The sequence below is a fragment of the Dipteris shenzhenensis genome, chromosome 21 (genome assembly GCF_047967505.1).
Source record: "Dipteris shenzhenensis isolate YYH24624 ecotype China chromosome 21, Dip_SZ_1.0, whole genome shotgun sequence".
Lineage (NCBI taxonomy): Eukaryota > Viridiplantae > Streptophyta > Polypodiopsida > Gleicheniales > Dipteridaceae > Dipteris > Dipteris shenzhenensis.
In genome coordinates this window covers 37,600,577-37,628,181 of record NC_141616.1, presented here as the reverse complement: position 1 = coordinate 37,628,181, position 27,605 = coordinate 37,600,577, and the positions used below count along the sequence as shown (strand labels likewise).

At 44.2% G+C, this 27,605-nt stretch overlaps 1 protein-coding gene across 1 annotated transcript; it reads left to right on the top strand.

The window, feature by feature from the left end:
- The first annotated feature begins 710 nt into the window (after positions 1-710).
- LOC147888817 (uncharacterized) lies at positions 711-24,279 on the top strand. The gene is made up of 7 exons (XM_087392373.1): positions 711-1,092; positions 20,909-21,150; positions 22,606-22,728; positions 22,863-22,979; positions 23,123-23,305; positions 23,459-23,600; positions 23,762-24,279. The coding sequence occupies exons 1-7, from the start codon at positions 711-713 to the stop codon at positions 23,815-23,817; spliced, it is 1,245 nt and encodes a 414-aa protein (XP_087248499.1). The 3' UTR covers positions 23,818-24,279.
- Positions 24,280-27,605: the final 3,326 nt, after the last annotated feature.

Below are 27,605 nucleotides of genomic sequence, written 5' to 3'. Positions count from 1 at the left end.
GGGCTTGCCAAAGAGGATAGGGTAAAGGTACCAGTCTTGTGCACCCCTATCTTTTACATAGTGTAGGGGCCTATGGATTTTTTGGCCTGCCGCTAGGCTAGGCCTTAAGCGATGGTCATTTCTCTAAGAAGCGAAAATCCAATTTTAGTAATTTCAAAAATTTGGCCATCATTTTCTCCCTTTCTCTCTCTCTTAGGAAATTCGCGGGACGTGTAAAGTGTCGCCGTGGGCGACTTGCCAGTGTGTAACCGCCCTAAGTATAAGCAAAAATAGTATGACGTGCCAACCAGGTGCACTCATTTAATGGAGGCTCTTCGCTGGACAAGTCCACGCAGGACTCTTGTCTTATAAGGTGCGCAACCTCACATTATAGGCAACATGGAAGGGTCACGGACTTAAAAAGTGCACACCAAACTAAGATTACACCTTTTATCGAGATAGGGGGGGCCACGTCGGATAGGTACGGCCACGAGGGCAAGGGCACCGAAGTGGATAAAGATACGGCCACGTGGGACGGGGCGGCAGCTGGTGGGGAGCCAGGTGGGATGGGAAATGCGAGGAGGAATGGACACGTGGAAAGGCCGGGAAGGGGAGAGGGACACGTGGGAGGCGTGAGGACGTGGCAGTCGTCTTCCTCGCCGCCACCCTGATATGCACAAAACACACACTCTCTGTGTTTCTCTCAGAGCTATCGCCATTGATAGACTACCATGGCTCTGCTCATCCCCCGCCATCTCTGCTTCTCTTCCTTCCCTTCTCCCCCTCGCTCCCTCCCCCCCACCTCCTCCCTCCTCCCTCACCTCTTTGGAGCGCTCAAGAGAGCTCCAGGAAAACGTCCTCCACAGGTCCTCCTCCCATCCCTTCCTGCTCCTCCTAACGACCTCTTCCAGCCCCTCTTTCTTCCCGTCCGTCTCCATGACCCCGTTCGTGAGTCTGCCCCCCCTCCCCCGCCCCTGGAGCGCCTTGATACGGATAGAAACGACTTGCTTGAGCCCCTTGTCGAGCGACGATCGTGGTGGGAGGAACTTGGATTTTTGTCTAATCCGCGCGTGCGTGGCATACTCTTGCTGAACCTGCTCACTTTTTTGTACGGTGAGTCTCTCTACTACGTCCTCTTGAAACGTCTTGTCGCGACGCACAGTCATACATACATAAGCTTCAGTTCCTATTGCATTCTAAATTTAATGCTGGCTTTCTGTTTGACTTTCTTGAATTCCGAAAGGTTTCTATATTTGTCTACTCTTACGAGGACCCAATAATTTGTACACGATAATTTTGTACATGCAAAGTGAAAAGAATAAAAGGCTCTAGCTAGTTGATCCGGCGAAGAAGAAATCTGTGTCCTATCAGTTGAGCAAAGTTCTGGGATTGGCGTTTCTCTAGTTTCGACTTCGACGTAAGGGGCTGTCAGGAAGAAAAAAAGTTGACTGTGGCCGGCCTGTGCAAGATGATGCACAGCTAGGAAATTTTACACCTAGAAAAATATATTTTGATGTTGCAAAAGATAGGGTGGTCTTTGTGAATCACGTCCAAGTTTTAGGCTGTGGATATTGTGATTGTTTTATCTACTTTTAGGGGGTAGTAACTGTCAGCTATCGTTCGTAATCTTGTTACAAACACTCCCGAAATTTGTATGTACGGGCATTTATAGCTTAAAAGACAAGAATGGACTGCTTTTTGATTTGCCTTCTCCTCTAGTGCTACTGTTTGCCACAACTGGGTCTGCCGCTACATGAAGATCGCATGGAGATGTGGATGTGTGAGAATATTAGTTTTACACAACGGCCTGCAGTCACGGTTGACCGTTCATGATGTCTGTGTCTTGCCATACAATGATCCCCAATCCTTTGCTATTGGCATCTGCCTCCACAATGAACGATTGTGAAAAGTCTCGGCATACCAACATTTGGGCATGAGTCAAAGCAGACTTCATATCACCGAAGTCAACATGTGCCTCCGTTGAGCACAAGGAGGCATATTTCTTTAGGAGATAGGTGAGAGGAGTTTCTCTTTTTCAAAATGTTTTATGGATTGTTTGTAGAATGAGGCAAGGCCCAACAATCCTCTTAGCTACTGAGACAGGTCTGACTTTTCCCCCATGCATTTCAGTTATGGAGGGCCCACTCTGATCACATTCCTGCCCACAATGTGCTTGAAAGATGAAAATTGGCGAGTATAGTTCCAAATCCACAGGGCATTACTTTGAACTCATATAGGTCCCTTTTGTGTGGAAGGTTGTTTGTGGTGCTCATCCCCCTCTTTCATCTGATTTGGTGGCATCTTGATCTCAGACCTATCTTCTAGAAAGATTGAGAGCCTTGGAGTTCATCCAACAAGTTATCGATCTTGGGGATTGGGAAGCTGTTTTTGATAGTGGCGTTGTGCTTATGCGAAGTGCAATTTCTAGTTACATTACTTAGTAAGCTTAGGATTTCAAATAGCCATTACTTAGAAATCAACAATCATACACATATCATTCGAATTCCACACATAGAATAGGATCAAGAGCATAAAAAAAAGAGAAGACTCCGACACCCGATGGGGTGTGAATGTGGTACACCCGCTACCTGGGCTGATCCCAGGTATGTTTCTTTATTACAATGATGCCCAGCTTTAATTACAATAGCAATGCAGAACCTCGGATAGAATCCAAGGAAACATAGAAGTCTTAGAACATGAATATATAGTCCAATGTAAACAATGGTCTGCCCAATGAAAGAAATTGGGAGATGAGAACCCGAACTATAGAAAATAATTGTAGGTAACCACTGGCAGCCCTCGGAGATAACAGTGTGAAGAAAAGGCCAAAATCCTTCTGAGTAGAGCACGATCTCAGCAAATATCAGAGCTGAGTGCTGTAAAATCACTATAGTGGCACCCAACATATCCCTCAAACTTGGAAACACATAGAATTCAAATTATGAATAGTTAGAGTTACTAATTCTGGTTAGGAAATCAGTAAGAGTCAATGTTTCCAAAACTAAGTATGTCGAGACTCCTTAGAATTCAAAGAAAGTCACTTTGAGAAGTGGCCAAAGGTGAAAAACGAAATTTCAGATTGAGAAAATCAGCTTGAAACTGAATCGTAATTTCAGATACAAGCTCAATCAACAACCCCAGAGTGCTTTTCATCCATAACAATGGAATGGTATAGATCCATCATAATGCTTAAGAAGGCTGACATGGAAAGCATTATGGACCTTCTAATGCAGTGGAAGATGCAGTTCGAAAAGATACATCATTTATTTCATGAGAAATTTGTAACGGACCATAGTTTCGCAAGTCAAGCTTGACATAGATAACCCGATTGCTAACCTTGGATTTCAACCTCTCTTTATGGAACATTAATGATACCAAATTGCTCTCTTTAAATTCAATGGCCATCTGTTGCTTGCAGAATTTCTCTAGCGCTCTTGGGCTTGAATGATGTGTTTGCGCACATAATCGTAGGCTGACTTTTGGTCCTCAATAAATGGATTTGTAGCAAACATTTCATCATTCCTGTGTAATACAAGCCGTCATACTTTTTTTCAGACAAATTGGACACGATGAAACATACTGAAAGACGTCTTTTTTGATTTGAGGCCCGTAGAAATACCTTTCAAGCTGCCCTAAGGTAAGTGATAAATCCCTATGTCTTGCAAAAGCGGGGATGTGACATTCCTTGATCACTTTCTATTCTCATATTCCGTGTTGCACAAATTTTGTTCTGGTTCCACAAATATCCATCACACACACAGTAATCCTTATGACCCTCTCCTTAACTTTATTTTGTCAATATACATGAATAAACTGGATCATCCTTGAACTTTTCCTTCATAACCTCCTCATGATGAGCTTTTGAAATAGCATGAACTCGTGGTCTACAAGACACATGGCATAAGTTACCACGTTCTCCTTCACCTCGAGGATGCCGAATCTGAAAATTAAATGCAGCTAAGAAATTATCCCACGTCATGTGTTTCTCTCTCACAAGCGGCTGCTTGAGAAAGTAGCGGACACTCTGGTAGTTGGTATGGATAAGGGAATCGACACCTAGAAGATAATGCTTCCAGACTTGTAAAGCATGAATCACTGCAAGAAGTTCTTTCTCATAAACATCATGATTCAGTTCAGCCTCCTTCAACCTATTGCTTTCATAAAGCTACTGCATGTCCTTCACCACTAGCATAGGCTTGAACTACAAATGATTTCTACAAGTCAGGCATCACCAAGGTAGGGATTGGGTTATAGCTTCTTTCAATTGCTCAAAAGCTGATTTTTCCGTATCTCCCTAGGTGAAATCTTTTCCCTTCTTCGTTAGGTCATGGGAAGGGGATGCTGTAAAGCTACATCTACGTATCGTCGCTGCTCATGCGATAACTCTAATGTTACGCTACTTCTACAGCTCTCCCTTCTTGCTATTTGTCACAGGCGATGGCTTTCTTGTTTTTCCTCCCAGCCAACTCTCAGGGATCGTTGATGCATCATATCGTAACATCCATCGTTGTTTTCCTTCATTCTTATCCCTGAGACCCACAATTCCCTAGATAGTTCCTGGCCACATGTCTTCATTTTAGGCCCCTTCTTAGATGCATCCTTTTTCACCCCTCTCTTGGAGTTCCTTTAAAAACAATTGCCCCTTGGCAATTTACACATTTAGATGCACCTAGGCCCTAGCCCTATTAGAACTGCCTAGTCAATGCCATTACGCCCTCACCTAGGACCTTGGCAGTTACTTCTCTTGACCATTTAATTACGCACATTAACTATTACAAAAGTTGGTCATCTAAGAGAAAATGCCCACCGATCTATCCGAGGTCATGCTATCTCGGCTAGAGCATAACATTCCTTCCCTCTTCAAGCATCAGCGTCCTCGATGATGAAATCTGGGAACGCTCTTCGTAACTGGTATACGGATTCCCAGGTAGCTTCCGATAGAGGCTGACCATGCCATGCAACCAACACCGTGGGTATCTTCCGATTTCGTATTTGCATTGTTCCTCGGTCCAGGATTGTTGTTGGTTTGCGCCTTGCAATATCCTCTATCTCCTGAAACAAAACCACACCTTCGATTAGTGAGTCACCTGTATGCAAAAATTTCTTTAAGCGCGAAACATGAAAAACCGGGTGCACCTTACACCCCTGTGGCAATTCTAATTTATAGGCTACACTGCCTATTCTCTTTAGAATTAACCACGGCCCACAGTATCGAGGTGATAACTTAGCACACTCTCCTGAAGTCAACGACTTTGAGTGCGAAGGAATTCTGAGAAAAACTTTTTCTCCTTCTTCAAATACTCTTATAGACCGATTTTCATCCGCATACACTTTGGCTCTATCCATAGCCTGGCGGATATTAGCTCTCGCAAGTGCTAGCATCTCCCGCATCTGAACTACAAAGTTCGCGGCACTAGGCACTTTCTGAGGTACTCCAACTATAGTTGGATTGGCTGGCCTATAACCATAGTTCAGCTCAAACGGACTGAACCCGGTAGAGGAATGTTTCCTATCATTGTAGGCAAACTCCAACAATGGCAACCACTTGTCCCATGTATGTTGCCTCAATGACACATATGCCCTCAACATATCCTCTAAAGTCTGGTTGACTCTCTCCGTCTGACCATCCGTCTCAGGATGATCCCCACTACTCATTCCCAACTCAGTCCTTAGTGTCTCAAATACCGCTGTCCAAAAAGGACCGGTAAATCTAACATCTCTGTCTGACACTATGGATCTAGGCAATCCATGCAGACGAAATATATGTCTAATGAACAAATCCGCCACTTGCGGGCACTAACAGACTCTCTAGTTGGAATGAAGTGAGCCATCTTGGTTAGACGATCAACCACCACAAGGATAGAATTATACCCTCCTTGTGTTGCAGGTAGCCCTACAATAAAATCCATGGAAATGCTCTCCCACTTACTTAGTGGTATCTCCAAGGGCTGTAAAAGTCCGGGTGGCTTCACCCGCTCGGCCTTACTTACCTGACACGAGAAACACCGTGTCACATACTCATGAATATGCTTTTTCATCTTTGGCCAAAAGAAATCTCGCCTCACGAGATCATATGTCTTCTCGACTCCTGGATGTCCCGCACACGGGCTATCATGGCACTGTCGAATGACTCTCTGCCTGAGATCATTCTGACCAGGTACTACAACCTTGCCATTTCTAACTAGCATACCATCCCTTATGGTATATCTTGCATAAGTTTGGCCTTTCCTGGATGCCAGGTCATCCTTTTCACTTTCCCCGGGTTTTAACACATGAGCTTTAGGCCATAAGCTCTGGACAAACTCGTCCACCTTTTGAGTTTCTCTGATCTCGGTCATTAGAGCACTCTCTAATACCGTGAAACTCAGGTTGTGCAAATAAAAAGGGTTGTAAAGCCTTCTAGGCTATTTCCCACATTTATTGCCATATGAAGCCTTGTAAAGCCTTTTGGGCTATTTCCCACATTTATTCTATCAAGCGTTGTATATTGTACTTTACTTGTATGTATCTAAATTCTTTATTATCTTTTCTTGTAGGATTATGGAGCAATCAATTAATGTGGTGGCTATCCTAAATGACTCTGAGATTAGAGAATGGGTTTCTGATGTCACTTTGAATTTCAAAGGAAAGGAATACAGCCCCAATGGCTTTAATAGGTGGACTCGATATCACATGGGCAGAAGAGCTTGGTTTCTTCATCAAAAGGAAAAGAGACTCTTTCTACTTATGTCAAAAAGCCGCTCTGGAGGTAACCCATAAGGTAGTTCATCCCTAAAACATTCAGAGAACTCCTCTGTTATAAGATTAGCCAGCTTGGCCATCTCACCACTTTGCGTAACATCAGTGCTAGCCGAAGACTCATCCACCGGCTCTACCGATGCTGTGCAAAGGAATAAAAACTCAACTTGAGCCTTTCTGATTTCCATCACGGAAACCAACGGTCCCTGAGGTATATCTTTTTCACCTTGTAAGACATAAAGCACATCATTCATCTTGAATTGATATACGTGCTTTTTCCAATCAATGGCTGGATTCTTCCTAGAATGCCACGCCATTCCCAGGGCTATATCTGCATGAGCAAGCTTGGTCATTTCAAAATCAAGCTTCTCAGCATAGTCATGAATCCGAAGCTCCAACTGGGTAACCCTTTGGTCCCATACTTAAGTTGAACTTCCATCGGCCATCCTGACTGTATACGCATAGTCAGATGGACTTGTCTTTAGTTTCAGCCTCTTCACGAGCTTGGAGTTAATCACATTGTGAGTTGACGCTGAGTCAAACAACACAATGACATCATGATTGGCCACTTGCCCTTTCATTTTGATTAACTCCGTATCATTGAAGGCTGTATACCCCATTGCTGCGGGCTTAGATAGGATGTTATCAGGTGCACTCGTCACTAACTTAGCAACAGATACACATAACAAACAAGGTACTAACCTCTGAGAAGGTCCCGCCAGTTGCATCTGCATATGTTCCGCACTGGGACTCTCCTGCATTTCTACGTCGCATTCAAATATTATCATATTAGCCGTGCGACGGTCTTTATTCAGTGGACAATCCTTCCACTGATGTCGCTGAAGGCAGCCGAAGCACAATCCTTCTTTTCTAGCTTTCTCCTTTTGTTCAGGGGTCAACGAGGACTTTGACCAAGCTCGGGCTGCCATTGGAGTTATTTTCCTTTTCACCCCAACGGTGGTACTTGTTTTTACTGGTCCCTCAACCGGCTTCACCTGCTTGGTTTGGCCACTTGGCTGCGAGACACTTGTCTTTGAAACCCATTTCCTCTGAAATCCCCCTTTTCTCGGGTGCTCATACTGAGTCCCTGCCTGCACAAATCCACCAGATCTGCCTCTGGCATCCTCATAGTTCAGGGCTACTGCTATAGATTCATCTAGTGTAGTCACATATTTAGCCCGAACTTCCATTTTGATCTTGTCGTTCAGTCCATAGATATAGTCCTTTAAGTGAACCGACATAGGGAGAGGGTCTGTTATTTTCATGACACATTCTCTGAATCTGTCAGTGTACTCTGCCACTGACAAGCTCCTCTGACGAAGACTTCTATAAGCATCCCAAGCTCGGGATTCTTCATCAGGTGGGAGAAAGTGTTTCTTGAATTCAGCTTTAAACCCTTCCCAGGTGGTTGGAGCAACTTGATCCTTCTGTTGCTTTATCCACCATCTGTCCGCTGCCTCAATAAACAGGTGTGTGGCCTCGCGGATTTTCTTTAGATCGGATTTAATCTCACAAATGGCGAAGGCTTCTTCCCACTTGTGCAACCAAACCTCGATCACATCAGAGCTGCGCTCGGTCATCCGACCAGCGTACTTCTCCGGTCTATAATTAGCGATATTAGGCACTTTGACCCTTGCGCGCTCTAAGGAATGTACACTGGGCTCTGGCTCAGCTAGAGCTTTGCCCTTATCAATCCTAGACGGCGGTCTAGCCGACAAGGCTTGCACCATCTCCCTAATCTCATTTTGACCAGCATTCACTTGAAGTTGCTGGTTCATAATCTGCTGTAAAGCATCCTCTAATATTGAAATCCTACCAATCAATGTAGGTGCTGCCTGATGTGACATCTGTTGTGTAGACTGTACTCTAGACTCACTAGGATTCACTCTTGAATTCTGTCCTTCTGCTTCCATAGATTCACAGTGGAAGATGGGGAGGGGGTTTGGTTTTTTTTTTTTTCCTCTTTTTTTTTTTTTTTCCTTCCTTTATTGGGGTTTTTTTTTTTTAAAAATAAATATGATGGATTTCCCCCTTTTTCTTATACACAAAAAAGATAAACGACAGTCCCTGCTGTAAGAACGAATTAACTGCAACTCAGAATTTTTCCGAAAGACAAGATGCTTCCTGGATTCAAGTCTGCCATCACGTGTGCGTTGATCGTCAAGAGGGATTGAAGGCTCGCCACCAGTTGTTCGTTATCATCTGTTTGCGTTGGATTGAAGGTGGCGGCTAGTTGCCTGCGTAACGTTCTTCCTACTTGTCGTCGTTTCTCTTATCTAGTAAATCTCTCCACTTCGCAAGTAATTATCACGATTCAGCCCCGTTACCAGCCACTGCGTCAAGTCAAGCCTCAAGTAGCGGGGTGTCCTTCCAGACTTTCTGCATGGTCGACAAAGCCAAGGAATGTTGGGGAAAAAATTTCGGGTTTTATTTCATCGTCGCCTCCTGTTCCGCTATCCCGCTCTCTTTTAGAAGTCTTACGATGAGCAAATTGTCGCAACCTCAGACCGTCAGCAGGACGTAGTTGTCTTCTCGTCACGACAGCCAGCAATCCTAATTTGTCGTAGATCGTGTACGTCGCTCATCCTGTATCCCCTGATCCTTCACCTGCTGTCCGTCACAAAACGACCTTAACCTTGCTCTGATACCAAATGTAAAGCTACATCTACGTATCGTCGCTGCTCATGCGATAACTTTAATGTTACGCTACTTCTACAGCTCTCCCTTCTTGCTATTTGTCACGGGCGATGGCTTTCTTGTTTTTCCTCCCAGCCAACTCTCAGGGATCGTTGATGCATCATATCGTAACATCCATCGTTGTTTTCCTTCATTCTTATCCCTGAGACCCACAATTCCCTAGATAGTTCCTGGCCACATGTCTTCATTTTAGGCCCCTTCTTAGATGCATCCTTTTTCACCCCTCTCTTGGAGTTCCTTTAAAAACAATTGCCCCTTGGCAATTTACACATTTAGATGCACCTAGGCCCTAGCCCTATTAGAACTACCTAGTCAATGCCATTACGCCCTCACCTAGGACCTTGGCAGTTACTTCTCTTGACCATTTAATTACGCACATTAACTATTACAAAAGTTGGTCATCTAAGAGAAAATGCCCACCGATCTATCCGAGGTCATGCTATCTCGGCTAGAGCATAACAGATGCTATGTGACAAAAATGATGTATACACCTCCTATACAATGAGCATAACCCAAGGAATGATCTTACCTCATGTACCATTCATTGGAGTGTCACTGACCCACCTGTGAGCCTCCATATGAGGAGGAGAAGGGGTCAAGGCCATAGTTACCAGGGAACGGGAACGTTCCGGGAATTTGGGTGTCGGAACGGGAACATTCCGGGAACGGGGAATGGGAACCGGAACGCCACGTCATACATAACACGTCATCATATGGCTTAAAACTATGTTAGAAAATGAAAGAAACTAACATTTTACAGCTTTAAACTTTATATACAAGCTCTAGAATACCCATTTGAAACTTTCAAAGAGCAAAATAAATAAATAAATAAATAAAATTGACGTTCTGGGGCTGTTCCGGTTCCAGCCTACTACCTAGAATGGCGTTCCAGACGTTCCGGATGTCGGAACGCCGTTCCCTGGTAACTATGGTCGAGGCACAGTAGGAAGTAGGAGTACTTGGACAAGAGGATTGGACAGGGTTTATAGCATGTATGGTGGACTAGCAAGGCTTGGAACAGCAGCTGGAACTGTCGCGGGGCCATGTGGCATTTTTTGCTTGAACAAATAATAAAAAATAGCAGGGCTGAGTCACTGTCAGGGTGTATTTGTAGATCGGCGGGGACAGTAGGTGCCTGCTTCCGGATCACAAATGTATCAAAAAACAAAAAAGAAATTCATAATCCTGAAAAAAGTGACCATAACAAATATATTCACACAGTCTCAAACTGAATTAAATGAGAGGATGGAACACTAAAAAACTGCCACGTGGTGCAAACAAGGACCATCTCCTCCTAGAGCTCAGGCATTTGGCATATTTTTGTATTCTAGTAATGCTGTATCTTAAAGAAATAGTATTCCAAAATTGAGGAACCTATGAAACCCTAGGAAGCAAAAGAACGAGAACTACTTCTTCTGTAGGAGGGAATGGCAAGGCTTCAACGAATAGGACAATAATAATAAATGAAATTGGGGTAGCCAAGATGTGGAGATAATCCTAAAACCTTTGTCAAGTCTCATTAACTCAGCCAATGAAATAGCCTGAAAGCGATGTTCTCTTGCTTCCTTCATCCTTCTTCATGAAGACACTAGTACAGGCACTTTTCACGTTAGATGGGATGGAAAATTATTCCCACAATTGAACACTAGAAAACACTGGAATATCTTCCAATATCTCAACAGAAACTAATCAAAGTTCAGCAATGAAACACAAAAGAATTCCAAAATCCAAAACTGTTAACTCAATAGTGGCCAAGAGATGTTCTAGCATGAAACCGTCAATCTTGAGCATCAGGGTTAGAGAGAGAATGTAGACAACAAGAGGTTGCGCCCATGTACCCACTAAGGTCCCAGTCCCCAAATAGGGAAGAATGTGCTTTATACTTGGAGAACTGCAAAAATACTAATAACGCTCCTTCAGAGAGCACGGGATGCAACTCCAAGGATGACCCTTCGACATTGAGAGTGGACCCACGAATGTGCCCAATCTTGACCAAGGCCAATGCTGCCCACACCGTAGAGGTAGACCACTGTGCAAGGCTATTGAAGAGGCTTGTACTATCCCCGGGCATGTAGTGGAGCTGTGTCAGTAAGAGAGATGGAGGACAGAAATCTGAGAGATATGGAGTTTCAGAGAACTATTTGAAAGCTGAGAGATATGGAGCTAAAGAGAGCTGAAGATATAACTGACAAAGAGCTGAAAACTGGAAAAGAAAGCTGCTGAAACAGAACCCCAAACCTCTACTCTGAGCCTGGGCTATGGAACTAGGAACTCCTGGACTCACCCAAAGGACTGCTGAGCTTGCTGCTGTCTTTCAGGGGATTTTTGGATGGCTAGAGGTGCTCTGAGGCTGGAGAGGAAGACTGAAACTGAGGGGAGCTGGACCTGAGCTCAATGGAGAATGAAGGCAGCAAGGCCCCCTTTGTATAGGGGGCTAGAGGGCCTGTTGGCTGGCCCCAACCAGCCAGAAATAGCTGACGAGCCAGTCAGCTGGTTGGCTGGCTGGTTGGGCCATAAATACCAGCCCTACCAGCTGCCTAGGGAGGGGAGAAGGGCAGCTTATAAAAGGTGCCCCCCTAGCCCATTCTCCTTTGGTTGGATATGCCTTAGGGGGCCCTTCTGGGGATCCTACCTTGGCTGCTCCTGTCACTTCTCTTGGTCCAGCCCTTTGGGGCCCTTCTGGGCTCCCCCCTAGGTTGAGACCTAGACCTAGCTAAAACCCTAAGATGGAAACACTAACCTATTGTTCTCCAATGGGTACTAGTGAACAAGGACATGATTTCTAACTTGACCTGAGGCTGAGAGACTGACCTATGTAGCTCGTGCCTGACTGCTGTCCCTGGATAAGGGCTGACAATGGTGTCACGACATATGACAAAGTCACCTACAATAAGGATATAGTTGCACTTGTCGATGTAGCCAGCTGGCACCTTGAACCCAAGTGTAGGGGTGCATCTAACAACACAAGAGGAAGCACTATGGCTTGGATTTGAAGAACTAAGGCTAACCTATTGTTCTCCAGTGGGTACCAGTGAACAAGGACATGATTTCTAACTTGACCTGAGGCTGAGAGACTGACCTATGTAGCTCGTGCCTGACTGCTGTCCCTGGATAAGGGCTGACAATGGGGTCACGACATATGACAAAATCACCTACAATAAGGATATAGTTGCACTTGTCGATGTAGCCAGCTGGCACCTTGAACTCAAGTGTAGGGGTGGATGTGACAACACAAAGGGAAGCACTATGGTTGGATTTGAAGAACTAAGACTTTGATACCACACACACAGAGAGAGAGAGAGAGAGAGAGAGAGAGAGAGAGAGAGATGAAAGGTGTCCTCATTGTTTTACAATGAAAGTTCACAATATTTTCTCAACCCTTAGGGTTGATTCACACTAATCCTTTGTCCACTCTAGGACTATCCTTTTTACACTATATGGCATAATTTACAATTCTCAATAACAGGTCATGGTGTTTTCACACTTCATCCGTGGTAATCCATGCACTGCATATATATTGTTATGAATGCAGAGTTTGCGATGGAACTCCTAGCACGGATACCTTTTCAGATCATCACCTACCTTGACCTATGTCAAGTCAGAGCCAATTAGACATAGGCTACCTTGGAGGAAGATTTTATGGGTTTACTGGGTACCTGTGGTTCCCTTGCAAGGACTTTGTGATCAGGTGATGTATCTACCTTTTGATCTCATAGCCTTTTTTTTTTTTCCCCAGAGAAAAGAAACTTCTGTTAATGCTTGAAAACACCGTACAGACAGCTTAGGAAAGGAGTATAGGTTGTGCCAAATGCGACTCTTATAAGAAAAGGAGACCTCCTCCACCTGATCTGATTGCCCTACACGGGCTGACCAAAACCACTCCTCTCTTGGATCCCACTAGATGTCGTTGAGAGGTCTACCCTCCTAGAGCCATAGGCACCATACTGCTCTTGGGGATCGATAAGACTATGGTGGGGTCTATGCACCAAGTCTTGTGCAGGCGGCCCACTATCCTAACCTCTGCCACTCCAGACCCTTCAAGGCCGCCTCAGTCTCATGATCTGGCTCTAACTCTGCCTGCAACGAGCCTCCGGGTCCCACCCTATAAAACCCGCAACGGTAGGATCCAAGAGACTCTCGAAGGAAGCGTATCTTGAGAGGTACCCCTGTCCGCAAGAACTAACCTGACCAGTAGTGCGGGGTCCAAGGACTCTGTAATCCTCCCACCAAGAATCAAGGATTGCTACCTCAATCTCCACCATCCTATTGCCTGCCCCTTGCAGATGAGAGAGGGCTTGCATTCTGGCGATGTACCAGGCCTTGGCAAGAAGGACCTGGTTAACCACCAATGCTCTACCTACTAGTGAGAGTTTGGCTGAGCTTGTAAGGAATCCTAGATTTACTATATTTAGAAATGTGCTAAGGAGCAGAAGGAGACTGAAATAGCAGAGAACAAGGAATAATTGTATTGCTTGAATGTCTGTAGGGTATCCGTTGTGTGTCATCCATGCAATTGGGCCTCTCTTATATAGAGAGTGAAGAGTCACAAATGAAAAGGTGTGTACTCCAAAGTGTGTGTGCATGAAGAGGTGTGTACCCCTTGTGAAGGGTGTGACCCTTGATGAGAGGGTACATTACAATAGAAATGTCTCTTCAATAGAGTGTCTCTTGTGAAGGGTTGTGCCTCATAAGAAGTGTCTTGTCGAAAGGGCAAGGGTTGTGCCTCATAGGAAGTGTCCCATTGAAAGGGCATACCCTTCCACAAGTGTCCATTCATCAAACCATCCATAAGTCTAGAAATGGAGAAAGGAATACGTCACAGATCTCCTTTGCCATTCCTGGACCTTCCTGGGTCTTCTAATCTAAACTTCACATGTGTGGTTTTCTCTCTCATCTCCTCCCTTTGTTGAGATTTTAGACTGGTTTTTCAGCCTCCTTCAGCTGAATTCCGTTTTTCTTCATAACTCCTCACCCGTTTGGATTCCTCGACTTCCGTTTGGCCCGATGGCCCGTTTGGCCCGATGGCTTCCCCTCTGCCTCCCCTTCGTAGTGATATGCTTTTCCCTCCGTGCGTTTGGTAGAACGGGCAGAGCTGAGCACTTCTTTTGCTGGTCGAATTTGCAAAAGTGGCTTTTTCTGGACCTTTTTTCTTCTACCGCCTCCTGGGCCTCTCCTCTTCAATGCATTCCTCTCTGAAGCACGCTTCTTTTGAGCCCAAGAACTCCCACTTCTTCGCGACAGAAGTGCTTCTTTTCGCATTTTTCAGTGGAACTCTTGCTGGTCGGCTCTTGTAAATGCTCTTTCTTCATGCCTTTGCACTCCTCTTTGGCTGAGCATGCAATTGGGCATTGGCTACTATGTCCTCTTGGCGATTGAGGACTTGGTTCGAGTTTTTAGGGCTTGGTGAGTTGTGATTTTGCTACTGCAATTTCTTTTTGCCATAAGCTATTGGTTGGCCTCGTGTGCCGCCTCTTTCTTGGCTCATAGGTGCCCAGGCAGTGCTACATGAGTCATTCCTTGGTTGGGTACTTTGCTGATTTTATTTTGGAGCTTTGAAAAGCTTTGTGAATGCCATCTGGAAACCACTCAAAGAGAGTGCAGCTGGGGTGCAGTGTGATTGCATCTGGACAGCCAATGGAATTGCACTCGGAAAAGAGAATGCCTTTGGGTTGAGCCTACGGGTTAAGTGCACTTATGTGATGGTGTTATATGCTTGAAAGCCTTGCGAAGGCTTTGTGAATTGGGGCTGCGTGCTCAGTTGCAGGGAAGGTCTCCCAGATGCAACTTGTAATCATTTCACTGTGAAATATAAAGAAATACCGAAAGGGGCGCCACGGTGTTTGGGGCCAATCGGGTGCACTTGTCTATGTCTGTTGAGCAGGGGCATTCTAGCCTCCATCCCTCTTTCAGTGGTTATGTTTGTGAACAAATGGGTAAATGCCAAATGGTGATCATGCAATGGTTAATGGTTGTAATATATGCTTTGTGAGCTGTAAATAAGTGCTGAAGTGATTAAAGGTTTAGTTCCACTGCCCTCTGAGTGATTAGAGGCCGGTTTCATTGGTTACCTCAATCTGGAAACCATAAAAAAGACCTCCAAGTACCTCTGAGTCCAACTCCAAGGACAGAATCATATTCCACTTCAAAAAAAGTACGTATGAAACTGAAACTGAAACCATGATAAGTAGGATCAGAAATAGTGTGGGCTCCAAGTAATGAGCTTATGCACCGGGCTCCAGAGCATGTATCCAAGATCAAGACTAATACTAACTTCCCACAAACTGACTGAAAATGGATCACACAAATTCAAAGAGAACCCAAAAACTACACAGCCCAAGACAAGTAACCTCAGACCTGAACTTCTCTTAACAACTCAGAGAACAGTCAGCCTCAAAAAGCTTCAAACCCACAGCCCACATGAAGGCTATCTTTCCATTTCTATCTATAGCCTGATCAACCACAAATGCTAGTATTTAGTTCCTCTTTTCACACCAGTCAATATCCAAATAGCCGCACGTCAAAAAAGAGTTACACCTCTGCCCACAGAGCATCCAGCGCTTTACTCACTCTCTCGTGCTCATGCAGCTCCAAAAACAACCAGCTTCCATCGTTTAGTCCTCCGTGAACACACACGAGCCAAACCACACATCCACAAACCTTTCACTTCTGTCATCAGAAATAAATGGCGAGCAACATCCTTCAGCAACGATCAGTCAACCATCACCATTCAACCAGGGAGGAGCACCCAGTTTTCTTAGGGCTGCCCCTATCTCTGTGCGTCAATGCACTGCTTGATTGCTCCAACCTCAATCTCTGACGACTGCTCCCCACATGACAATATCAGTCTCTCGCTCGTCCATAGCTTCTAGCAGGATCCCCGGCCTGCATAGTAGAGATGCCCAAAGCCAGTAACCCGTCACCCACAATGGCCTTCATGCGATAGTTTTCAGCCTCCCGCTCACACGCGACCTCTGCTATATCCCACGCGCCTCTCAACCCGCATAGTCGTTCCACCTCCATCTCTTCAAGAAGCCCCTCGACAAGAGCAACAAATGATCCTTCCAGCAAGCTCCCAACCACCACCTCACCATCTAGAAGCTCTTTGATCAGCCTCACGATGCCAAGTAGTGCATGGGCATATTACTTCCCAAAGGATCCAACCATGTCACCAGTGCATTAAACCACTTTCAAAAACTTTCCCTAGATCACACCCCAAGCATTAATTGCACCAAAATTCAAGGCTTATGCTTACACATCATTGCCAACATTTAACGCCCTATCACTCACAAGCCAACCACATAATCCACCAACCCATTACATGCTTGGAAGCATGACCTCAACAAAAGTGATCATCACCCATAATATTACAAACATGAGAAATAAGACAACAATTAGGAACACATGCCATCCCATCAGCGCACATAGGAATTTGGATACCATGCTCTTGAATTCCCTGGTGCAACCACACTGCACATCATCATTTCCCAAAAGCCCATAAAAGCATTTACAATCTCAAAAAAATATTTACATCAGTATAAAGTCTCTTGATGAGAGTGTCGATAAACTCAAAACTACCACCCACAGCTATGTGCATAGCTATGTGGCTACCCTCCAGTATAAACAGTGCTCAAAAACTTATTACAGATTTTAGCCTATCATATTTTTTCCACCCACAGGCTGCAGACATTCATGTCTTGCAGCTTAGTTTTGAACATTTGCTTCAGCTCATCTGAAACATGTTCATCCATAAGACTCTCCAACTTGTCTTCAATCATCACTGCCGTTCCACATAAGCTCACTTTCATAATTCTTACCAAGTATTTCTTCAATCTCAATCCATTTAGTCTATTCTTGTGTAGATTACCATCAAAATTCCCAATTTACTATCATAGTTAAGAAACTATTTACCCTCTCTTGATTTCTTTCCCCTGAGACAGGACATAATGCTCCATTGCTTTGATTCTGTCCAATTGGGCTTCTTGCATATCCAACAATCTATTTTCATACATTTCATTGGGTTTGTCATCCAACTTCATGAGTGTTTGAAGGGATGTAATCTCCACTTCCATGGAAAATAAAGCTTTCTTTCTGCAGATCAAATGATAAGGAGAAAACTTAGTTCTTCCTTCCTTCACAGCAATGTGGTATGCCCACAAAGCCCATGATACCGATAAGTCCCAACTCTTCTCAAAGACTCTCATAATCTTTCCCATTATCCCTGTAAGCTCACCATCAAAATATCCATGGCATTGCATTGTGGATAGTGTGGGGTGGCATACCTGTGCTTAATTTTTAACTTATCACACAGAAGATCTACTAATTCACTCCTAAACCCCGGTCCTCTATCTGAAACTCTTTTTAAAGGTACACCAAAACGACAGCAAATTTCCTCATAAATAAACTTACACACCGTCTTTGCATTTACAAACTTCACAACCTTTGCCTCTCCCCATCTGGATAGATACTTTATTTCGGTCAATAGGTAACAATTCCTCTTGCTGTCATAGGTATGGGTCCTATCGTATCCACACTCCACTTTTCGAAAATATTGAAAGTAATTACAACATTTACAACCGAAACTGATGAAACAGCTATGGCTTCATAAAAACCAGACAGAATTCTACTCTCCAAAGCTCTCCCTCACTCCCTCTCTCTGGAGATGCACTAGGGCCCAGGACAAATTGTCGGGCTGGACCCCCCCGAAGGTCTTTTATTCATTTCCGAAATTCAATACAGAAGTTCAGCTTAAAGCTGTCTCGTCAGTCTCTCCCTCTAAAACATGAAAAATCCTTACTTTTACAAGAGCTTCAAGCTCCATTCAAATTGGCAACATGCCACTTGTCTAAAATCTAGACTAAATCCTATTACAAGCCTCTAAGGGCCATTCTGGAGTCTTCAAAGCTCTCGGTCACACGAACCGCTTCCCAGATGCTTGTCAGGCTCCCATTTCGCTTAGGAAAAATAATCCTTGCTAGTACCTGCAACAATTAATTAAAGCGCACCACCATGGTACCCATTAATTGTTAGCGCTTTGCATGCAAATAACACACTGTGGACTAATCCTAGTCACGGTGGGCGTCCCCACTGAACACATGTGCACATCTAAACAAATATATATACAAATAAATATATATATATTTTCTCTGGTTGACCGGAGTCAACACTCTTGATTATAATTAAAGAGCTTTGACTAAGGGTCAAGGCGCCTTAATCATAGCCAAGTCTCTCCAACCGGAGTTGGCACATCTTGGTTAACCGGGGTTAACCCTCTTGGCGCATGCCAAGTCTTGTTGACCGAAGTCAACACTCTCTGACCGCAGTCAGATTTACTTGACTGGAGTCAATACTTCGACCATTAAAATAACTCTTTGACCGTAATTAACACATATAAAAACTCTTTAATTATGATCAAATAAATGGTCAACTGTACTTTGACTTAGGATATTTACATTGTGGTGACAACATTCCTTAATTCTTGATAAAGAACTCTCTTCCCCATTTGCTGACATTGGTGACAAGATCTACACCAGTGTCTCACATCCCGCTAGAGAGATGGCCATACTCTAGTACTGTACCGGATCCGATAGAAGGAAGGATGGCTGTATACTCCCTCAGCAGCCCTGAGAAGCGGACTGTCACTGGAAAGCGGGGAACATGGTGAGTCGACTCCATGTCCTCTAACGTAAATCCATGATACCAAGGGAAAAGGACACCAAATGTGGGCCCAAGAGAATAGGGCTCCTCTCCACGAGAGCCAGAGCAGTATCCGAGGAGCCAAGCAGGAGGAGAAACACAGCTTGTCTGTAAATGCTGACCTCCTGGATGTGGTCGCCATTTAATGCCCAGTTGTCTTGGATCCAGTCTCGAATCTGTCTCCTCGTGGGAGTGAGACCGACTATCCTACCCACCACTATCCTGTCGTGTAGTAGATTCATTGCTTGCTATACCTGTTTCTTATCAGCCAGCGATAGGAGAAGTTTGATGGCTGGGGGAGTCGAGGGTGCTGCCACAGAGCCCCTTTGGCTAGACCAGAGGTCGCCACCAAGAGTCCCAATCACCAAAGATAAGAAAAAACTGCACCGCTCACTGAGATAAGAAAATCGGGAAACTACAAAAAGGAAGGAGAGGAAAGAAGGGAAGGCTCTAGATAGGGACAGCTAGCACACGTCCCTAGAAAGAGCAAGAGGAGCTCCCACAAACGAGAGGAAAACCGCCAAGAGCCCGCTTACCATTGAAGGGGAAGTACTTGCTGATGAATCTTTGTCAAGAGATGTGAAGGCTTGTCCGAGATTCAGCAGGGGAAAGACATGCTGAAGGGAAGGAACAGCTCCCCAGCTAGCTGTCACCCTTGAAACGGACTTGAGAGACAACCAGATGAGATGCCTTGGCTGGCTGGTCACTCAAGGCCAGCCCAAAGACTGAGGGTTGGCTGTGTGGTTTCAAATTGATGCCCAATGAGCTGCCTAAGGTACACTTGATCGAAGCAACGGTGGAGGTCACGCGAAGGCTGCCAAGCCGCTATAGGGTGCGCCAAACGTGGTCGCTTAGCTGCACCCCCTCGCCTTGCTGTTGCAGGATTTCGCCCCACCCGTATGGTGGGCTGGGGACCGCTTCTTGCTGTCGCGGGGCTGCGTGCTGCCCGTGCCACGGGCTATAGGCCTGAAGCGGGGCCTGAAGCGGAGGAGAGGATCAAGGGAGGCTGGGGGGTCTCATAGGATTCTTTGGCCTTCCCCTATGGTCCCCCCAACCCCTTGTCAAACATGCACATGCATGCATGAACGTGTACACACATGCATGTGTGTGTGTGTGTGTGTGTGTGTGTATGTGCACACTCATACACAAAAATACTATGAGACACACATGTGAGCTGATTTTTATTCTATAATTCACCTTTATTTTGCTAGTGTTCGCATACCTTCAATGGGATATAGACAGTTCTGATAGTCTTACAGAGTTGTTATATGCCAGTATAAAGTGTGCTTAGCTGTCTTAATAATCATGCATGTCAGCACGTTGCTATGTGTACACATGCGTACATGCCGTGTTTTATCAATTGTTTTCCTCGCTTTCTTTTCTAGACAATAACAGAGGAGTTTGAGGAGTCATTTATTTAATACTTCATAAATTTTCTTTACGACTTGGTCTTTCTCTTGTTCCAGCTACTATGTTCTGCATGAAACACACGTCCTATATTCAAGATGCAAATTTATGACTACAATGCACATGTTTTTGACCGCCAGACGTTTAGCAATTGCTGCTATTACCTTTTGATACAATTCTCTACATGTTTACATATAAGTATCTTGGATTTCCAATCAGGTAATTTAGAAATTTTGGTCCACCTGTACAAGCAGATGGCTCTGTTTAAAGCTATTGAAACTGGGTGCTGTGTGTCACAGTAACAAGAGTTTCTGAGAAAAATGAAATATTTCTAGACACTTGTCCATTTTCTTGTTATTCAGAAGTTATCTGACCTTACATTTCAACAATGTAGGAAGTAATATACCAATCATTAAGGAAGCAGAGGCAATAACAGATCCTTGGCTATTCTTGTTTGGGAGATTTGCATTGGCAACCTTGGGATTTCTTCCCTATATCTTGCATGGTATCAACGATAAGGAAGTCAGAAACGCTGGTGTGGATCTTGGATTGTGGATAAGTATGGGATATTTGACACAAGGTGTCAGTCTTCTCACGACTGATGCAGGGCGTGCTTCTTTTATCTCAGCTTTCACGGTGAGATTCTCAACTTTACTCTGCATCTCACTTGAATACTGCCATGCTGTTATCAGAAATTGTGTTCAAGTCATGTAGCTTGTGATAAATTTGAGGGATATCTCTCTCGGTCCTCAATCCTCCCTCTTGCCCAAGCTACTCTCCTGTGCTTCTCCCTGCTGTAAGTGAGCGTCCAGAGGAGGCCACATGGTAGTACCGTGTATGAGGGGCGTCACTATTCTCCTGTGCTTCTCCCTGCTGTGAGTAAGCGTCCAGAGGAAGCCACGTGGTAGTACCGTGTATGAGGGGCCTCAACTAGCCATGCATGTCTCTGGAGTTCCTAAAAAATCCCTAGGGGAGGTAACTCTAGAGGTATTCACCCTTAGTACACACACTCCCCTTCTTTCTCATGGAATCCCCTCCCTCTTCTCCTATATCTCACTCCTCTCACTGCTGCCCTTATCCTCCACTCTGTTTTTTCCAATACTCGGCTCCCTGAAGAGCAGCAAGGTGGCTTTGCTCTGCTGAGATGGATGGCCTTTGGTTTGGCCAGAGGGGCTTACATGGCAGCTGTAGAGGCTATGTAGGTCATGTTGAGGTAACTGTGACTGAGGACTCATGTGCTTCTTGAGCTGGCAGTCCATGTAGGCAATCAGTGGATATGGTGAAAGCTAGGTATGCAGGATCACCTCCTGGTGATAAGACTGAGATGGATAATCCAAAGGCGAGGGACCCAGTGAAACATCACTGTACTCTCTGCCATGTGGGAAGCACGTGTAAGTCCTTCTCTACATCTTGTTTCTAGTTAACATGAGCATATGTGAATCCTAGCTCCAAAGTGACCTGTCATAGAGTCATGCCGTCCAGAGAGTGGGCCCCTTGAGTGTATATCCCAGGGAATGCTGGATTCCTCATCAAAGTATTTGGGCCTGTATGAGTGTTGGAATTCTCCTAGCAAGAGGACTTGAGCACATTGGGAAAACTGTACAATATCATGGATGAGCAATAGTGGAAGAGGGGTTTCTAAGAAATAGAATCCTATATTGTTAGCTCTTTTTATGCAACCTTTGAGCCCTAAAGGAGTGCCATGAGACATTGAAGTGGGTTTTGGAGAGAACCGGCATCCCATCAATCTGTTTTTTCTTTCATGCATGACATAATGTACTCCCGCATTTGAGCTTGCTCTTGCAGCTTTCATTCATACTTAAAGAAGTAATCTTTTTGCCCCCCCCCCAAAAAAAAACATGCTTGTGACTCTCGCTCAAGATTTCTTGCATTTTGAGCATGCTGTGGCCCAGCATCTGACTGGAACTTTCATGCTTGCTATTTAGAACGCTGATTTGTCACTATGGGTGACTTTTGTTTCGAAGGATTTTATATATATTTTTATTTTGTGGTGCTAAGTCTTAGGATAAACAAGGAGAAAGATACAAATCTGCTGCTAGTAATTGGAAGAATTTGATGGCTGGCATGCAGGTTATTGCAGTCCCTCTTCTCTCTGGCTTATCGGGAAGAGAAATTTCTAAGCTCACATGGGCTTCCTCAGGAGCTGCTTTTCTAGGTGTTGGCTTTCTGGAGACTAGTGGTTCTCCGGCCACGGTGAGGCTCTTTTACATTGATTAGAATTCTGTAACTACGCAAGATTCCCACGCCCACCCCTCCTTTTGGGCGTGAGAGAAAAAAAAAACACGATGATGTAGTCCTGATATGTGCAGTCCGTATATGTGATCTAGATTGGAGACCTTTGGAGTTTATTGAGTGCGATTCTTTTTGGTATACATATGATCAAAACAGAGCATTACTCCAGACGTCTTCCACCTCAAAAGTGCTTGCCACTCATTGGTACACAGGTAAGGAAGGAATTTAAAGGAGTCAGAGCTTTGCATAATGGAAAATTTTACATCTAGATATTCTTGGTTGCATCTTGGAAAGTCATGTATGAATTGAGAAGTTCCACTCAACTTACTAATGCTGTGTCTCTTGGTGTTTTCAGCTCCTCGTGATTACACTATCCTGTCTATTTTGGTCTTTATTGAACATTGTTCTCTCTAAAGAGCCGTTTGTCAACCTGCAAGAACTGGATTCAAATGCAGTATGGCGAAGCTTTCTTGGCATGCCTTGGATTCCAATGGTATACACAGGCATGGTGTCCACTGGTCTCTGCCTGTGGATAGAGGTGAGTGATTTTGGCTTCATACAACTCAGAAATTGACACATTTCCTTCTGTGACAGCCAATCCAACATATCTTTTAGTTGTTCAGGTGGTGCACCAATTTGGTTTTCTTTTTGAACAAAACTTACATCATCATCCAAATGAATTATGTTACAGATGTCAGCAATGCGAAACGTATCTGCAGTAGAGACCGCAATAATCTATAGCTTGGAGCCACTTTGGGGAGCTGCTTTTGCATGGTGTCTTCTGGAGGAAAGATGGGGTCCAAAGGGGTGGTTTGGAGCCCTGCTCATCCTAGGTACCATCCGATGGAAAGGGATAGAATTATATATCGTCATTCTTCCTGGTTTAATCTTTCTGTGTGAGTTGGTCAAGGAAGAATGCCTGCTTTCTTTTGAAGTGCATGCTTAAAATTTGAGGCAAGGTTTATGTCCCAGATAAATTGTTGTCACCTTTCAGGTGGGAGCATTACAGTACAATTATTTGAGGCTCAAAAGGAAACTAGTGACACGTAAAGAAATCAAGCAATCATCGCGTGAGTTTCTGAACAAGAAGGGCGCTTCACAAAGAATCTCTGAAGAAATTGCAAAAATAGTAAAAACTGAAGGACTTTTAGCCATGTTGACTGAAGGACTCACTCAAATGGAAATTAGTGCCAGAAATGAAATCCATCAGCAAGAAAGCAATGCTTAGAACAAGAAGCATAAAGATAAAAACTCCATGAAGAATCTATGTCAAACTATTAATGCCACTAAGCTGGAGGGATTCTAAGATGAGGCATTAATGCAAGGATAACAGAAGGATTCAAGACGGTTGATCCCCTGCCTGAATGATGAATTGGTGTTTGTGCCACAATACATCTCTCGGCAAGATTTTGACCCTGGAAGCGACATTGACCAAATACAAGACCAAAATAGATAGTGGGGACATATATATCTAGCAATCATTATTTCATTGGTATGAATTTTTTAGGCATTAAGTTGCATGTTGACAAATTTTGTAATAGCGAAGTTAACTTCAAAATTAGAGAAGATTTCAAACCATCACCACAATCCTACATCAAGGGTTACATGAGCACCAAATGTAAATGTATGGTATAGTGGAATACAAAACCCCACCACTTGCTGGTTTTCAACCAAAATTTTAGTCTGCATCACCATCGATGGCCTGCATTTAACTTGCTAATCCTCATTAGCCTTGCTCATAGGCTCTTGGCACAATTACATCAAGCTTATTTTCTGCTTCATTGAATTTTGATATTTTCTTCCCACTCCTTTTGGATGCTTTTCCTTTAATCATTTCCTCTCTTTCTTGCCGATTATTTCTCGAGGAGTTTTTCTCTAAGTCTAACTTTTGGATTCATTCTGTCCTCTTGCTGTTTAGTTTGCATCTTGCAAAAGCTGCAGTCCAGACTAAATTATTGCATGCTGTTTTCAGTCACATCTTGATTCCAACGATGGAGAAAACTGATCATAAATTCTTTTTACTCAACAAACCTGAAGGCATAGTTCTAGGTCTGTTTTTTCAAACCTAGATATTGGTAATCATGCTCGAGTTTCAAGTCCCAAACCTAGATCTTGGTAACCATGCTCTTGAGTTTCAAGTCCACAGTCAAAAGCATCCTGGACTCCCCCCCCCCCCAAACACACACACACACACACACAAACAAACAACTGATCACCCACGCCAAGTAGAAAAGTACTTTCTATTAAAACTTTTGAAGACAATGCAGGCACTCAGCTATCCATCAGGCGATAAGAGTAAAAGCTAGCTGTTTTAGCTTGCTTTGTTGGGTCCCTCCTTACTGCCTAGGTAATAATGGAGGTAGATGTCAACAATGAATGTAGTGGACTATAGAACCAGTGGGTTTCGTGATCCGTGAAAATGTAAAGAAAGCCTATAAGCCAAGCCTTGCAAAAACGAATCGGTCACTCAATGGTCCTCTTGGAATTCTCTATAAGATGTGTAGATGATGTCAAGCCAAATGTTGGCTAGGGTGGTAGTCGGAGAATACTTTGTTTCCCTTGCCGCTAGGCTGCAACATGCTATACAAGTGTCTAGGTAGTAACGTTTGGCTAGTGTCTCTCAAACACTATCCTTTGGTGAGACTCAAGACATTAATTGGAGGAAGGCATTGAATCTTTGAATCTCTTGCCTTGTCTTGCGCTTACCATTCACTAGGTGGGCATGTGACACCCCTTTATTGCCATATCTGAACCTCGCAATAAGCACTGTCAAATCCTCTAGACTATGGGGTGTGGGGGTTAAAGGTCACTGTGTCTTTACCCCGGTTATGTACAATACTCAAACACATATATAAATGAATGAAAAAGAAGATTAGGGTGTTCTGCACCCATCAAAACTTGTGTGGCTCTCTGTTTCTCTCTCTCCCTCTTCCGTTCTTTCTTCCGTTGAGAGTACTCTCAACTAGTATCAGAGCCCGGGTGATCTAGTTGAGCGTGCGTGAATGCCTGGAAGCTCAGCAGCTCTGTGGGAGGAAGGAGAAGCTCTGTGGGAAGCTTTGTGGGTGACTTTACTTGCCTCCGAGTGTACAGAGACCTTGGAGGAACCTTTGGAAAAGTCACTTTGGTTTTGCGAAGTGATTTTGAGAGCTTATTAAGTGTTTTCAAACAAAAAATCATTTTTTAAGCTTTTTCCTGTTCCGTTCGACGACAGAGACTCCGTATTGACTTGTAGAGACAACTATTGCTTGCTTTTGGTGTCATTTCACTTCAGGAGCTTGGAAACACCTTCATTCTTGAATTTGGGATCATTTCATTGGTTTTCTGACTCACTATGTCAGTTTCTACGTTTTTCTGCCCAGGTATTGGAACTCAAGTTTGGAGCAACCATTTGCAGATATGTCAGTTCCGGTGGACTCAGAAGGTCCTAAAACTTCTATGTTGCTTATCATTCGCACTCCGGTGGAGTTTACAAATAGTTTTGTTTTCAAAAACGTTTTTCAGTCCGTGTGTTGGATCCAGTGATTGAGATCACGGTTTCCAAAACCGTCTGTCCTATTGCGTTTCGGACGCCTAAAAATTCCTACCTGTCAGTCTTGATCGATTCGGTGGAGTATTTTCAGAGTTATAGATCTCTGTGTATTGGATTTCGTCTCCCTGTTATGCATTTTTCATTCTCAGGTTTTGAAACCTTAGATTTATGCCACATGGCAGTGGATAAGTGTTGACTCCCATTTCTCACTCATCGGTTCGGATTTTGAAGTTTCAGCAGAAGAGAGATATTTGCAGATTGTCTTGTTGAGTCCGATTATGCAATGGCGCCCATACGCGTGATGGGCATACCAAGAATATGACCTGCAAATCCCAAACCTTCATATCAAAGGCCTCATGCAACTTGGCCTTTAATGCATCTAGCTCATAAGTATTCTTGCTAGCCAATAGCATATCATCCACATATAGTGCCAGGATTATCAGACTATTATCCTTAGCCCTTTCAGTGTAGAGGCAGTGATCAATTGCACTCCTTCTAAACCCTTGGGACTGAATGAAGGCATCAAACTTCTGATACCATTCTCTAGGCGCTTGCTTAAGACCATAGAGACTCTTTTTCAGCTTGCAAACTAAATGCTCTTTGCCCTTTTCTTCAAAGCCTTCTGGCTGCACCATGTAAATTTCCTCATGCAGATCCCCATGCAAGAAAGCTGTCTTGACATCCATCTGCATAAGCTCCATATCCTCTGCTGCCACTAGTCCAAGAATGCATCTAAGTGTGGTCATCTTCACAACCAGAGAGAATATCTCATCAAAGTCCACACCCTTCTCTTGCTTGAGCCCTTTAGCGACCAAACGGGCCTTGTACCTAGGTACACCGATGACCTTCATCTTGTAGACCCATTTACATGGAAATGCTTTCTTTCCATGTGGCAAAGAAACCAAGTCCCAAGTCTTATTCTTCATAAGTGAACTCATCTTTGATTGCATAGCATACTCCCACTTGCATTGATCCTCGTGCATCATAGCCTCTCCGTAGCAAGAAGGCTCCTCGCAATCAGTAAGCATCACATAGTCTACCCCTGGAACAAATCTATCAGGCGGTCTAGGCACTCTAGATGATCTTCTCAAGGGCAAGAAACTCCTTTGGCTTTCACAGAAGGAGTATGTTACAAAAGTATTGCAGCGTTTCAATACGGAGGGGGGGAAGGCAGTGAGTACTCCATTGCCTCCATATGTGAAACTGAGTCATACAGATAGTCCCAAACCAGATGAGGAGAGGGACATGATGGCCAAGGTTCCTTATGCATCAGCGGTTGGGAGTCTTATGTATGCTATGATAGCTACTA